Genomic DNA, 15,637 nt, shown 5'->3' on the forward strand with positions numbered 1-15,637 from the left:
GTTATTCCAGGCTCACTGTCTTTATTGTTGCACTGGATAGGGAGCAGGGCAATTGTGCCTGCACCAATATGTGGTGCACCACCTTAGAATTATTCCTGTGAAGCACACCACAGATTTATGTCATGCAAGAAATATCTGGCAGCAGATAAAGACCATCCCTTGAAGTAAAGCCAGGTGGGCACAGAACCCTGATTGCCAGCTTGCCACAGCTAAAGAAATGAAGCCCAAAACTGATTTGTGTCCTGAATTCTTCTCTGCCTGTGTCATTTGAAGCTGCAGGTGGCTGGATGCCCCTCTGGTTCTGGACAGCCTTGACATATGGTTTCTGCTGTTCCTTTGCATGTGGCACACCAGATTTTGGAAGTCCTTTTATAAGTAATACCATAAAAGTGGTCTGGGATTTTTTTCTTAAGCAATCAGGTGGGTATAAGGGAGGTATTTGGATAGGCCTTAGGAAGGATTTACCAGGACTCAGAAGAAAAAATGATGGGCTTGGAAAGTTATTTAATTCTTTAGAATTATTCAGCTCCTGACTGGCATCCAGTATTTGGTATTTCTCTTGCTCTGCCTGGAATAATTTCTCTCACTCTGGGGTTTGTGTAAAGCATGTTTCATTGAGCTCAGAAACTAAAGATCAGAAGTGACCATCTGTGACCCCTTAGACGGCATCTGGATGCATATTTGCCACTTCTGAGGTGTTGAGATAACACAGCGCTGTTGCTGATGGGGCTGGAAGCCTTATCATCAGATATAATAATACATTCCAGCTGCACTTGGTGTTTTTTAGTCTTTCCTAAATGAAAATGAGTTCTGCAGGTGGTTAATGCTGGAGGATAATTTGTTTCCGTGCTTGTTTGAAGCCTTGTAGCAAACCCAAAGCTGTGAATAAAAGATGGAAATAAAAGTAGAACGTGATTTCAGGAAAAAAGCCCTTCCATTTTCTGTGCTGGTGAAGTGACTAAGCCGTGTGGCTGCTGATGCAAACCTTTCATCTGCCCAAGGAAAAGGGTTATTATCTTCAGCTGAAGCTGATGGGACTGAGCAGCATTTGAGCAGCACATCCAGGCAGATATTTGCATGAGAAACGTGAGGATGAGACTTTGATGTATTTGCATCTTCTGAATCCCCGTTATGTTTTTGATTGTACTGCCCTTTGGGAGTGCCTGGGACACCTTTCCTCTGGCTGAGCTGAAACCCAGGAAGGAAATTTCATGCTCCTCTCCTCCACATTATCTTTTTCATTCTGAGATAACTTTTCCTCTCCTCTCTTCAGCTGAAGTCTGGAAGAATATGTTAAGGACAGCAAGTCAGAGGCCATCAGCCTTGCCTGAGGGAGGCAGGGAGATGCTGGGAAGGAGAGAGGCTGGGTTCCAGAGTCCTGGCTGGGTTTGCTGCAAGGAACCTCTGCAGGTCAGCAGCTGCACTGGACCAGGACATCCCTGACTCTGCTGAGCCCTCCTGAGATGTTCTCTGGGTGCTCTCTCCTCTGCTGTGCTCCCCTGGGCTGGCTTATTAACAGCTAATGCAAATCATCATCACAGGGAGTATCCAGAAATAGTATTTTTTTTCTGATGGAAAACACTGATTTGCTTTAAGAAAATGTTAGGTTGATCTGGACCAATGAGCTGGAGGTTCTGAGCCAAGAGCTGGAGGCTGCGTGGTACCATCACCCACCCAGAGGTGTGGCTGCTGGGATGCTCAGCCTGGTGCCATAATCCCTGGGCTCTTGGACACCCTGATGCAACAGCTCCTCTGTCTGATGGTGCCTTCTTCCCAGGATAAAGTCTCAAGGATGGCAGCATGTTTCAAGAAAGGCATTCACAGAAATAAAAAAGCTTATGAACTGATGGAAAAGCAGCAGGGTCAGTGCAGGACAGCTCTGATAAAACCTGTCCATGGACAATCCCCAGTCAGGGACATGGCAAGAGAGATGTGACTTCCCAGGGATCCTCATTAGCTCAGGTGCTCTTCAAACACAATTTAATGCTGGGTGGGGCTTTGTGGGGAGAAATGTTGTTCTTTCTGGAGCATGCAGGAGGCACAGCCATTACACTGGGCAGCCTCTTGCTTGCACAAGCCATGCATCAGTAATTAGTGGACAAGTTCACTTAATTAAGCCACTGAGGGGATGCTCTCACAGCATGGTCATTGCTCTTTAAACTCCTTTGCTCTTTAAACTCCCCCACACACAGGAGGAGCATCACACTTAGAGGTCTTTTTTTTTTCTTTGAAATAGTTGGATGTGAACCAGGAGAGAAAACAATTTCCCTATTGCCAATATGTTTATCTGGTCAAATGATCCCAGTGTCTTTAAAAGGGGGGAGTGGTGGCAATAAATTGTCCTTTTTTGTGGCCACAGTAGTTCATGGCTTGGGCTCTGCCTTTCCAGAAGGTGATCTGGGTTGAAATCTGTGCTCTTGTGTTTGCTTCCTACTCCTGCTGGAGCAATTGTGTGCCAAATGCAGATGGAGTATCTCCAAAGTACATCTTTGCCTTGGAAAGTCACCTCAAAGGGTGCACACCCCCAGCAAGGCTGGGGATGCAGGGTTGTGCTGCTCCATGCTACAGCCTCATTGGTTGGAAAACAGAGAAAAGGCCTGGATTTTCAAAAATATTTGGATTTTCTTGATTTTTTTTTTCTCCTTTGGAAGAAAGACTTTTGTTTTGGAACAAGACTAGATATATGTGGGCTCTACAATGCAGAAAAAATTGTATGACACAGAAATCTTTAATTATTCCTTCATTTCTACTTAAACTTCATTATATTCTGCTTAGTTAGTTGGGTTATGGCTTCAATAAACTCTTGAATTAGTCATATTAATGCAATAAAAATTGAAAGCTAATTCACAGCCAAGTGTTCTGGTACTTGAAAGACTTTTGAAATTATTTTCCTGAAAACACGAGAACAACTTGTCACGATTTTTCTTTTTAGCTTATTGTTGTGTACAGGAGTGTTAAATATTTGGCATCTGAAAAAAAAGTTGGTAACTAATGCTCACGTAAATGTTTTTCTTCTGAAGGGATTTGTGATACCTGATTGCTCCAAAAATGTCCTCTGAAGGGAAGCTCAGGGATGGAGGGTTGGGGATGACAAGGGAGCTCATCAGGAGCTGCCACCTCCCATCTCACCAGCCCTGAACCCCAGATCCTGAATATTTGCAGAATAAAAATCCCTACTGGCATAACCCAGGTGGGGCTTAGTTACTAAAGTATTAAACCACCAGATCAGCCTGTAAATTGATTTGTGGCTGGGTATTGCACGTGGCTTTTGCTGTGCAGCTCCCAAGCTGGGCCAGAGCCCCCCTGTAAGAGCAGTGGGGACGTGGCTCTGTGTCAGCAATGTTCCCAGCAGGCAGACTCCTGGGGGATGGAAACAGCCTGCTCAAGTACCCATTGATTTCTCCCTACAGTTTTTCATCTGAACATTATCATATTTTTTTATTAAGTCAGCTTGTGACTTCAGTAATTTCTTTCATTAGCTTTATTCTGAAGGCAAGATGGCTTAAAATTAAAAGCAACTTCTCAGCTGCGTTAACATTCAAGCACAATTAAAAAATCACACAATGGCAAGATGTGAGGAAATAAAAGACCGATTTTGGCAGCAGCAGATCAATTATTACAATGCAGAATCACATGGAATACAATAACAGATTTTTTTTTCTCAGTAACATGCTCTATCTGCAAACCCATAACCATGTCAGTAGGTGTTTTTAAACAATAACTGTCTTCTGGAAAATATTATTGAAACACTTTGTGGGTCATGCTGCTGTCAAAGCTACTTTTCACATGCTGCTGTCAAAACTACTCTTCATGTGTCTGCAAGCAACATTTGACTTCCCAGGCTGTGTGCTGGAGAGAGCCTTGGGGAACAACCAGCCAGGGTCCTGGGGCTGTGCCAGGGCTGGAAATGCATCTGCTGGGGGCTCACTGAGCTCCTCTGCTGCTGCACTGCTCAAGTTCTGTGTTGGGAACCACCTGCTGCAGAGTGCTGAGCAGTGCCAGAGCCCCTGGGCCCAGGAGTGGCTCTGGTGCACAGTGCTCTGGATCTGTGGGTTCAGTGATCTGCCCATGAGAGCACCAGGGAAGCTGAGCCCACAGCTCCCCAGGGGGTTTTGTAGGATTCAGGGAAGTAATTCCAGGGTTTGAGGAATACAAGTCTCCAAGAGATGAAGATAAATTAGTGCAGGAGCTCATTTTGCAGAGAGGGGCAGCTGCAGCTTGTGCCACCAGCCCTGCACCATGAGAGGCCCAAGACAAGAGGTGACATCTTCTCACCATGGCAGGCAGCACTACCCAAAGGGGCTGTGGTTCAGCACCACCTCCTTTCTCAGCAGGAGACAGGCTCAGGCAGCACCTCCTGGACTCCAGGCATTTGTGCTTGCCTTGGTCTGGGTGTCAGGGCAGGGCTGTAGGAGGATGCTGGCAGGTTAGACAGAGCAGGGATGAGTTTAGGTAAAGAAATAACTTCCCAGGATATAAATGGATGGATAAGATATAATTCTATTAAGGGGTCGTTCCAGTCCTTGAATAGCACTAATGATTGTGTGGGAATAGGAGGCACAAAGAGATTAGCAGCAATCTTTATTTCCCAAGCAGCTGGTCTGTTGAGATGTTGTTATGTAAACTTAATGTTCCTGTGTTAAGGAGTAATTGTGCCATTTTGTCTGGAGGCAGTCCCAGGCAAGAGCTGCTTCATAGGGGCAGAATTAGGAGAATTGGTCCATTGAGAAAAGTATATTTTACAAATTTTTATTCTGAGTAAATGGGAACAAACACATTCCTATGTGAGTGTCTCACCGGGGTGTTGCCAGGCTGGATGTTTGTAAGGAAGTCAGAGGAGCTGATGTGCCGGGTGTGCTGGGTCCCCCTTGGGCAAAGGTCCCTCCTCAGGGGGGATGTACAAGTACCCATTTCCCTCTCAGGGAACATCCAGAATAACTTGTGAACCTGTTCCAGCTGCACAGATGCTGAAGATGCTCTGAGTGAACCAACCCTGCTCTTCTCCACAGGCTGTCCCCACTGGTGGCTGGGGGATGCTGAGGGTGTGGGTGATGTTGTTGGAGTTAAGCCTTCATCTGTCCTGTCATTAAAGTTGTCTTTCTTTCTCTCTCTTTCTTTTTTCCTGCTTCCTCCCTGCCTTGTTCTCCCCCTCTTGCAGCAATGTGGACACCAAGGAGCTCTGTGGTGAGTGCAGTCCCTCCTTTGGGCAGCAGCAATCATTGTGTGCATGAGGGCCTTCAAAGGTTGCATGAAACCCAGCAGAGATTGCAGTGCTGTGGAGCTGGGGATCTCAGCCCTGCTGCTGCTCTGCTCCTCGTTCCACAGGAAAATTGGCAGAACTTTTTTCATTTCTGTGCAACACAAATGGGGTCAGAGCTAAGCAAAGTACATGGACCCTGTTCAATAACAAGCTGGATTTTAATTTCTGGAGGTGTTGTGGCTTCCAGCTTCACTCTAAAGTTCAATAAACCCATCTCCCTCTGCAAGACCTGTAACATGTTTCTCCCCAGGCCAGCCTTCCTGTTTCCCAGCAGGCTGCCTGAGGAGTGCACTACCTCTGCTGTACCTCCCACAGCTTGCAAAAATTAAAGGCTGAACAGAAAACCTATGATAATATTTTGTCCCACATCTTGACCAGAAAGGGGATGTTTCCTGCTGGGATTTCTGAAGGGCTTTGCTTCATTAGGAGGTGACTCAAACTGCTCCCTCAGGTGTATTTTATTGTGGATGCTTGATATTGGGAAATGCTTCCTGCACCCCAGCTTTTTGGGAGGAGATGGGAAGAGAGGTGTGTAGCCTTGCAGAGAGCTCATCCATCTCTTCTCCCCTCCTGTGCCAGGATACAGAAGAACACATGAAGACACCTCAGCAGGTCTTCACCATTTACCTTCATCACTTTGCAGTTAATTCCAGCCCTTGGAAGCCTGGCTGGGAGTGGGTTGTGCAGACAGAAATGGGGTTACTGGTGCCTGTGCCAGCACCAGGCAGTTACTCCCTATTCTTGATACCTTAAAGACTTCTCTGTCCATGGGTGTGCCTGCACCAGGACATTGTCCAGGGTTTCTCTCCTCCTGGTGCACTCAACCCCTGCCCTCACTATTTTGAGCATCCAAGCTGGCAGCAAAAGCAGCAACAATTCCCCTTTCCACTGGTTATTCCTGCTTGTCCTTGCTTTGGTAGGCAAGAAACAAAGACTTCTACAAAATCCTTTTGGTTTGGTGAGGATATGAAGGGCTTGTTCCCATCCCTCCATTCCTACTGCAGTAGGTCTCCTTGCCAGCTGACCCAAGAAATCAGCTCTGGGTAACAATGGCATTGTTTAACCCCTCACAGCTTCCTCCATCACTCTGATAAAATCAGGAAATTACATGGCTGTCACCCAGTGTGATCCCATCTCACTGCCTCTCCCAGGGGTGAAGCTGCCAGGAGAGAAGGGAGATAAACCCATCACCTCCTGGGAAAGCTGGGGGAAGCCAGAGAAAGGATCCATCAGCCCAAGTTCCTGCCTAGATCTGTTATCTGCTACATACCTGCCCTTGCCTGTGATTTATTTGCTTGCTTCTCCTCTAAGTATTAAACATAAACCCCCCGTTTGTCTAAATGGGAGCTGTGGTGTCTCTCTTGAAATGGGTTGTGTGTTATAAAATGTTGAGAGCATCTTAAAAGTTATTTCTTGAGCCCTGCAGCTTCACGTGAATAAATAATGCTAAAGCAGCAGAGCTGAATACTTTGTTAAAGTCAGCTCTGCTCTCCTCCCATGTGCTCCTTGGTCAGTCTCAAGGGCTGTGCCCACAACAGCTCATTTCCCCTGAAATGGATGGCTCCAGCTTTTTATTTCAGGACTTAGAAAAAGTCTTTACCTATCAGATCTGCTCAGTTTTTCTTTCCCAAGTAGGAAGGAAAAACCAAACAAGCCCACTGCAATGAGAGTGAGCTGTTTACTTATCATGGAACAGCTGCTGTCAGTCATGCTGTGACATTCCGGTTCTGCCAAAATCTGCTTCCCTTTGGATATGTTCTCAGACTGTAAATAGCTATAGGCACTTCTAATTAAGCCAAGAAAACCTAATTAGTGGGATTGTTTCCTGAAGTTTATGTCTTGCTGCACTTCACAGAGATGTCACCTCAGTGTGAAACTCCCTGTCCTAGGCTGAGGAGCAGCACTGGTGGCTTTTAAGGAACAGCTTTTTGCTGTACTCTGTGTCAGTCACCAGAAAAGGGAAAGGACAAGGATGGCACAGAGGATGTGTGGCTCCTTCTGTGGAGAACACGTGATTTTGGGCCCAGCTTGCAGCTCTCTTCTCTTCCTTTCAAGGCATATTTTACTCTCAAAAGCTTGTCCAACCTGTGATTGTGGGCTGAGGTGTAAATGTGACAGGAATGTAGGAAAAGATGTAAGGCCAGTCTCAGCTCATATAAACTGGGGTGAATTGGAAGGCATTTGAATGCTTTGAGTGGCAAAGAATGTCAAGGGAATGGAAAGGGAATTTCTTTTGAGACCCCTTCCTCCATGCCAGCAGTAGGAGGGAGAGATACCATAAACAATCAAATGCAGAAGTAGGCATAGAAATAAAGAATCTGATGAGTTATTTTCAATGGGGGCTACTGGGTCTTACATCTCCTTTCTGCAATGGACCCAAACTTCATGGGAATCACATCACTTCCCATCCCTGCAGGACAAATTGTGACTTTGGCTAAGGACATAGAGTATAAAAATACCCCTGGAGCCATCCTCTCAGGTTTATGTTACCACCAATAATAGATCTTGCTGTGCCAAGTAGCCTCAAGTTACATTAACGTGTTCCCATCATGCTTCTCTTGGTTTTCCCAGACTATTTTGCTGACCATATGGGAGACTACGAGGATGTTTTGGCCTCCCTGGAGATGCTGAACCTCTCCATCCTGAAGGCCATGGACTACACCAAACGGGTGAGTGCTCCCTCCTGCACCTCACCTTTCACAGGCTCAGGGTGAGTGGGGTAAAAGTTGCATTAACAGAGCACATAAATCTGAAAGGTCCTCATCCTCTGCAGCAGTGCTGTGTCCTCCTGCTCTGCAGACAACACAGCCTCTGGGTCTCTCAGGTGGGATTTAGAATGCATGAGTTGTTGTTAGCATCACTGAGAGGGCTTTTGGAAGCTTCATATTATAGAGCTGCCTTGAAATCCAGCTTCCACCTTGGAGGGCAACCTCCTTTCCAAATACAGTTGCCATGTGTGAAGCTGCTGTATTGGAAACTGTGTGCTTGAAGGACTGCAGAGGAATCATGCAAGCACCACAACTGAGACATAATGACCTGGTTTATATGTGCAAAAAAATCCATCATGTGACAGTGATACTGGACTATTATAGACAGTGACACTGATCAAGAAGTATATTGAAGTTCCTTTATGAATACCTATACAATCTGAGCTGATATACCATATAAACATCCCTGCTGAGAGGTGCACATTTGTTGTCTTACCAGGCTGAGAGAAGTGTTTACAGAGCTTTAGCTCCTTTGATATTATTTTCCTGTCCTTCCACACCACTTAATAGTGCAACTGGGCTGTATCAGTGATATTTGTTGCCTCAGGATAATCAATCCCTTCTCCCACTTCCACCTTCAACTACATTTGCATTGTTATTTTGTGCCATGATGAATAAAAAGCAGTTTTCCTCTTCACTGGTGAGCAATAAGGTAGTACACTGAGGGCCAAGCCAAGGAGGAAGGTTTTGCTTTTTCCAAGCAGTTGTAAATACTTCCCAATCCAACTACAGCCCTCCTGCAAGCAATCCACATGGAAATCTCCCTTCCATCTATCTTTGAAGCTAAAAGAGAAACTCAAATTTCTCCACATTAAAGAAGTGGCAATGATAAGAAGTTTCAGGAGTTAGAATGGTAAATGGGAAATTTCTCTCCCTTCTTGCTGCTGAGTAAAGAGCTTGATTTCCTTACTTGATCAAAATTCATCCATTTTGATTTTTGTGAGGAAAGCAGCATGGAAAGTGAAGGCGCATATTTAACATGTTGATGTCTTGCCATTATAAATTAAAGGCAAAAGTCTTTGGCCAAGCACTGATCTGTCTGAGGTGAGGTGTTAGTGATTTATCAACATTATGAAAGGGTTAAAAAAATCAGGACAACACGATTTTTTTATGATTCAGTTTCTGTGTCTATTCATGTCTCATTTTTATTCATTATTAGCAATTTTCATGACCATCAGGTTTGCCAACTATGTATTTTAAATAAATCTTAACATGCTAATTGAGATCTTAGTGATTCACTCCAGTTTGCTGATCGTGATGCCTTCCACCACTGCTTTTCCAGTGTGATGTGAATTTATATGACTAATTCTTCCTAATACTTTGCAAGAGGAAGATGGTCTATTCCCTGCTTATAAATCAGGCATCTAAGCATTTGGGTATCACCTTGGATGAGACATCTGCAGCAGAAGCAGGATGGTTATTCATAAGAAGAACACCTTTCCCCCTCCTCAATTCAGCAAATTGTGGCAGGATTCACCTGCCTTAATTGCAGCAGGTCAAGGTTATTTACCTAAACCTGAGCTGGTCACCCCATCATGAATTTGTGGAGAGGAACAGGGAGATCTGGAGCACTGGAGGCACCTTCCTGCTGTGGCACTGAAGGATCACAGCACCTCATCTCAAATGCAGACATTTCCCAAGCCAGGTGAGGCAGGGCTGCCCCAGCATCCTCCCATCCCCGCATTTCACCAGGCCCTGGGATGTGCTGCTCTTCACTGCCTGCCAGATTTTTTGCAAGAGAGCAAGCAGAGCAAGACTCCATCACAGAGAGGAGCTGGCAAAGAAGTATTTAATGAAAAGCACTGCTCCCCACTGTGCTTTTGTGAACAAAGTGGTACAAACCTCATCAATGAATTATTCAAAGGCAGGCACTTTGTTCATGTAAAGAAGCAGGGGAAAAAAAACCCAACAGAAAAGAAGCTGTTGTGGGTGGTAGAGAAACCTGTCTGCAGTGTTCAAACAGGATACATTTGTTTTGGAAGGAATTTAAAGCTCATCAAGTTCCACCACTTTGCCATGGGCAGGGACACCTTCCACCAGACCAGTGGAGCACAAAGCCCCATCCAGCCTGGCCCTGGGCACTTTCAGGGATGGGGTGGTTTCCTTCTGCTCCATCTTCTCCCCATGTGATGCTGTAACCAAGGGTCCCATGCTGTTGGGGTAGCAGGATGGTTAAAAGATTCATACATTTAAAAGATATTTTTAGAAACATTGGAAGAGGTGAAAGGTGACCAAAACAGCAGGTTTTCCATAGAGTCAAGTGTGGTTTTGTGTCCCCTGTTGCTGCCCCTACACTTTTTCCTGTGGCCAGGTCCTGCAAAGGGCTGGCTGATGATGCTGAACATTGTGAGTTGTGAGCAAACTGCTTTGCTTGTGAGCTGCTCCTGCTTCTCCATAACACATTTCCTAAGCTGGAGAAAACTATTGACAATTCAGGAGTGTTCCTATTCCCTCCTTTTCAAACAATGTATTTGGGGCAAACAATAAATGAAGCCTAATCTTTTTCTGTGTTGTCTTTCTGAGAGGTGCCAGCTGACAAGAGGGCATGGAGAACCATGGTATTTAATTGCTGTTTATATTTCTCACCTTAAAAGACAACTGATTATTTCTAGCTTTATAAAAAGAGAAAGCAGCAATTATCTGGTGCTGGAGGAGCTCATAAAGTATCAGCAGTAATTAGATTCAGTAGTGGAAGGTCTCACAGCAAAACAAAATCTGTCATTGTAATTATTTTCCAATACAGTGATGTCCGTGCTGCATTGAAATCACTGCCGGTGACAATTGGAAATGCAAAGCTAAATTGGAGAGAAAGGAAATGAACTTTGGGGTTCTAAATAAAGCTGACAGCAGGAGATGTTCCTCTATAACTCTCTTTTATGTTATGTTCTCTATAACTCTCTTTGTTGTGTAGTGCAGTCAGCAAAGCCCAGAACCAACATGATGGGGAAGGAGGTGGATTGTGCCAGGGTCAGGGGGTGTGAGGGGTGGTGGGAGCTGGGAGAGCACAGCCAGGGTGCTGCTGCCCCTGCCCCTCCCCAGGTGAGTCCCCTGCCTTAGGGCACAGTGCCCACCCAGTGCTTCCACCACCCCTGTCAGCTTTGGGGGTGACAGGGCAAGTGCCTGGGCATGGCAGAGGTGGTGCTCACCCTCACCCAGACACCCCAGGAAATGTGACTTAGCTTGGTAAAAAAACAGTGTGGGTTTTTGAGCCTGAGAGACTCAATTATCCTTGTTCCTGTCAGGTTCAGCTTCCACTGCCAGCTGCACTGGGACTGCTCCTGCTTCCAGCTTCTGCCAATTAAGCATTTTGCAGGACTGACCATGGAAGCATCAGCAAGGCTGACCTTAAGTGGTGAGGCAAACTTTAAAAGCAAGCTGCAAAGAATCCAGAAAAATGCTGAGTGATGAACATTTTCAAGGATGAAGCAGCTCAGATTTAAAGTCAAATCATTTTTTTCCTGGGGATGCTCCTGTTGGGCAGCAGACAGGTCCAAGAAACACTGGTGACTGACCTTGGTGCATGCCCTGTCCCAAACAGAAGGAGAGTGCTTGGAAAGCAAAATTACCCAAAATTAGAGCTGAAATTGCAACTGCCCATGCACATGCCAGAATGAGACTGGCTTCAGGGAAGAGTAGGGTACAGCAGGAAGGGTTTATGGAGCAGCCCTGAGGATCTGAGGGTGACCCTGGACCAGCTGCTGCTTGGTGTTCAGCATCACTTTTGGTCCTGGAGAGAGAGTGAAGATATGTGAAAGACAGTGTTTTACTCCTTGCTTGCTCACTGCCAGTCTCTCAGTTCCCTCATTCAATGGACCTGGAGAGGAAATATGACCAGGTGGTGACACAGCACACACCCCTGAGAGCCTTCTCCTGTCAGAGTGCCAAGCACCATATGTGCCTTATGGACTGGCATGTACCCAAAGCAGCTGCAAATGCATTTTCCCCTTAAAATTCATTATTTAGATGTGAGAATATGTAAATCATAAAAAACTGAGTGCACTGACCTTCAATACCAGCTGCTGTTGTTCCAGTAGCAGTAGGGAGCCCAGAGGTATCTACATACAGGTGAATAGGTTTGCATGTTATTTATGAGTTAAATTGTTCCTGCAGCAATCCACCCTTCTTGTCTCTGCCTTTGAGATGCATTTGCAGTGAACAGGAGATGCTGGGCTCCTGGGGCTCGTGGAGGTGCTGCAGAAGATGTCCTCTCCCTGCTGCTGGTGCCAGGCTGACCATGGGTCTCCCCCAGTTTTCAGCAAACTGCAAACTGCACTTGTTTGAGCAGCTCAGTTGCAGCCCCAGAGCAAGAACCATCTGCCAGCAGTCTTGGATGCTAAAAATGGGGGATGGTATTTTTTGTTTTACAGCACAGCCCAGATCAGCAATATAAAGTGCTCTTATTTGCATTCTTACCTGCCACACTTAAGCTTGCCAAAAGTGATATTGCTCTTTTTTTGAATGATGACACCTCGAGATAAAATAGTCACTAGAAATAATCCTCAAAAAGAACATTTTCTTTCCATCCTCCAGCTAACCCTTTATCTCAGCCTTTCATTTAACTTGAGCAGGTTTTCTCCTGCTCTGCTGGATGGATTTGGTGCTCACACTGAGGGTGTCAGGTTCCTGGGGCAGGGCTGTGCCATGCCAGGGGATGGACCCATGGCAGGGTGGAACAGCAGCACAGTGCTGGCAGTTCACAGTTGTGCCCAGCCCAGAAAATATGAGCTGCTCAAGGCTTCTCACAAACCTCATGTTCTGGCCTTGCCTCAAGGTGGTTGAATGAACAACAGCTGAAGGCTTCTGGTCTGGGTTTGAAGGCCATGGGGTGCCACTGCAGTGCAGCATAGCCAGGTCTGAGACACTCCAAAGATGCAGTTAGAGGTGTAATCATGGTGCATGGGTCAGTGAAATGGTAAAGGATGAGTCAACTCTCCATGTGTTTTGAATGATACATTTCTGAACAATTTCTGTGTCAATTTCTATAGCAAAAAGCAGATGCTGATCTCCAGAAAAGTTATGGAACTTTATAGTTGAAGAACAATCTGAAAGGAAAGGAGGTGCTCCTTTAGCTTCTCAGAAAATATTTCTGCAACTCTTCTCTGAAGCTGATTTAAGATAATATTGCACCACAAATTAAAACAAAATGCGTTGCTTCAGTTCTGAAAGAACTGAATTTTCCCCAACTTTTCTGTTCAGACTCCAGACCAGAAAGCTGCTTCTCCGTGCGATGCCATCCGGAGCGATTTTCCTGCCAGCTCAGCAGGGCTGTGCAGGAGATCCACCTGGGCTGCCAGACTCTGGGGAGCAGGGATTGGCAGGGAGATGAATCTTAAGGTCTCTCTTGAAACTTATTTTTAGATTAAGATCCTCATTCACTGCTCTTCTGCTTGTCTATTGCTGCAAAGTTCATGTCCCTCCATTCTCTCTGAAAAGGAAGAGCATCTTCTCTGGAGGTCTTGCTTGTGCTGTCCTGGCTCCAGCTCTCATGGACACCTGTAGGACACGATTTTCCTCCTCTTCCCTCTCATTTTAGGTCTGTTGCTCCTGGGATTTAGGTAAATTGTACAGTGAAGGTGCCAGTGCTGTTATCTTGCCAAATAGTCTGAGAGCAGCTTTGAAGGGAGGGAGCAAGTCAAAGCATGAGCATGTGGCACAGCCAGGCTGAGCCTTCAGCAGCTTGACCATCCCACACTGCTACATCTGCAGGGTCCTTTGAGTAGGTCCTGTTTGGAAAACAAAATCTGCACTTTCCTTGGAAAACTGAAATAAAATATGTATCAAATTGCTGCCTTGTGGGTACTAAATACAGCTAATTAGGAGCATGTGTGAAGCAAAAGGCTGATTTATAGGGAGGGTGTTGAGCAGTAGGAGGCCACGCTCCCAAGCCTGTTCCAAGCCTGCTGGGTGAGGGTGCAGAGGGTCCAGAAGCCTCTGGATCCCCAGGTGAGCCTGGGGATGTGCAGCACAGCCTGCGTGGGCCAGCAGACACCTGCCCTTCACGTCCCTGTGGCTGCACCAGGAATGATGGATCCAGGGCAGCAGGGAGGTTCTCTGATAGTGAGAACAGAGAAGTCCTGTGATAAATTGCTTGGGAAGGGCCCATGGCAGGGAACCTTCAGGACCAGACAAGGTAAGCATGAGATGAGAAGAGTCCAACATTGAGATTTGCAGGAGGAGGATTTTATAGCAAAAAAGTTTTCAAATCCATATGATGCTGTTGTCATTTTTTAAATCTGAACAGGTGTCTCATTTGGTTTTTTAGAGCTGTTTTGGGAAGGCTGAGGGTCTTTAATATGGTAATGCTTTCATTTATCAACTATTTAAATGCCTGTTCTCCTCAGGTTTCTCCTACTGATTATGTGCCAGGCAATCAGTTTTGGGTCTGCTTTGGAAGGGATTTAAAAGTCGGGGGGAGGGAGAGGAGAAAGAGGCAGGTCTGAGTGTTATTTTAATTATAAGAAAATATCTCTTGGAAGCAAACAGGCAATTATGAGCAACGAATTTAAATCAGCCACTCAGAGATTACAGTGCAACACATGCCTGTTTTTAAAGGGCTGGGTGGGTGGAAGATAACCTCCCCATCATCCTGGAATGAGGCTTGATGATGTTACATGGCATGGCAATAGGTTTGTTGTCGGGTTTTGCTTTTTTAACTGGAGGAAAAGTGTGGGTGAAACGGAGTTGCCTTTGGTTTCCAGCTGAAAAGCCTTCTCATTTTGGCAGCATCACTCTGTGGGTGTGCTTGGACTGTGGTTATTAACAGTTGGAGAAGTCACCAGTGTCCCCAGGCGTGGTAATTGTCAGCCAATTTGGCCAGTCTTGCTGGAAGCCAGCCCTGGGAAGCCTTGTTGGTCAGGTTGTAACCCTGTGAGGCAAAGGGAAGGTGTGGGGAGGTCACAGTGGGTCTCCAAGTTCGTGGGTGGTGCAAAATAATCTATATTTTACATCCTGTAGTCTTAATGAGCTGAATAGTGACCTTTAAAAATGCCAGCAAAGAAGCTTTGAGATGTTCAACAACATTAAAACTCTCATTCCCCGGGATTTGGTCCCCACAAGGACATGGCCATGAGAGCCCATTTTTAGGGCTCCATTTGCAGTGTCTGGTGAGGGAAACTTGGCACTGGTTGGCAAATCCAAGCACTCAACAACATCAAAATCCCAGTTATGCTTTGCACAAGTAACACATCCCAGGGATGTTTTCATTAATCTGTGCCAGAATTTGGGCGATTTTGGGTGGGTTCCTGTGGAAATCAAAAGCTGGAAGAGCTGTGGTGGGGCTTTGAGCAGACTGTGCCCCTATGTTGGCTGCCAGTGTGTGTGGGAAGGTGCCTTACAGACACATGAAAACCTGTGATGTGGAGGAGGAGGGTGGATTTGGGGTTTGGACCTCAGCCAGTTGACCAGAGACCCAACCCCATTATTTCCTCAATAATGCAAGCTGTCCTTTCCCCACTCCTCTCTCATTTTTGAATGTCTCTGTTTCATTTCCTGCTTTGTCAGATCAGGAGCTTTCTGAGGCTCTCCTGAGAGCCACCAACACAGAAATCTCAAGGCCATCCTTTCAATGATGTTTTCGCACTTGCTGCTCATTGCAAACACTCAGGCCCCC

The 15,637-nt window shown here is 45.9% G+C and overlaps 1 protein-coding gene across 1 annotated transcript in view; it reads left to right on the plus strand.

Moving 5' to 3' along the window:
• The window catches only part of NECAB2 (N-terminal EF-hand calcium binding protein 2), a 72,130-nt gene that overhangs the window by 49,520 nt on the left and 6,973 nt on the right, over positions 1 to 15,637 (plus strand). Inside the window, exons 4-5 of the mRNA XM_054640797.2 lie at positions 5,159 to 5,184; positions 7,832 to 7,929. Coding sequence (XP_054496772.2) covers positions 5,159 to 5,184; positions 7,832 to 7,929 — 124 coding nt within the window. The remainder of the gene's footprint in view (positions 1 to 5,158; positions 5,185 to 7,831; positions 7,930 to 15,637) is intronic.

Source organism: Agelaius phoeniceus, chromosome 12 (assembly GCF_051311805.1).
Source record: "Agelaius phoeniceus isolate bAgePho1 chromosome 12, bAgePho1.hap1, whole genome shotgun sequence".
In the NCBI taxonomy this organism is placed as follows: Eukaryota; Metazoa; Chordata; class Aves; order Passeriformes; family Icteridae; genus Agelaius; species Agelaius phoeniceus.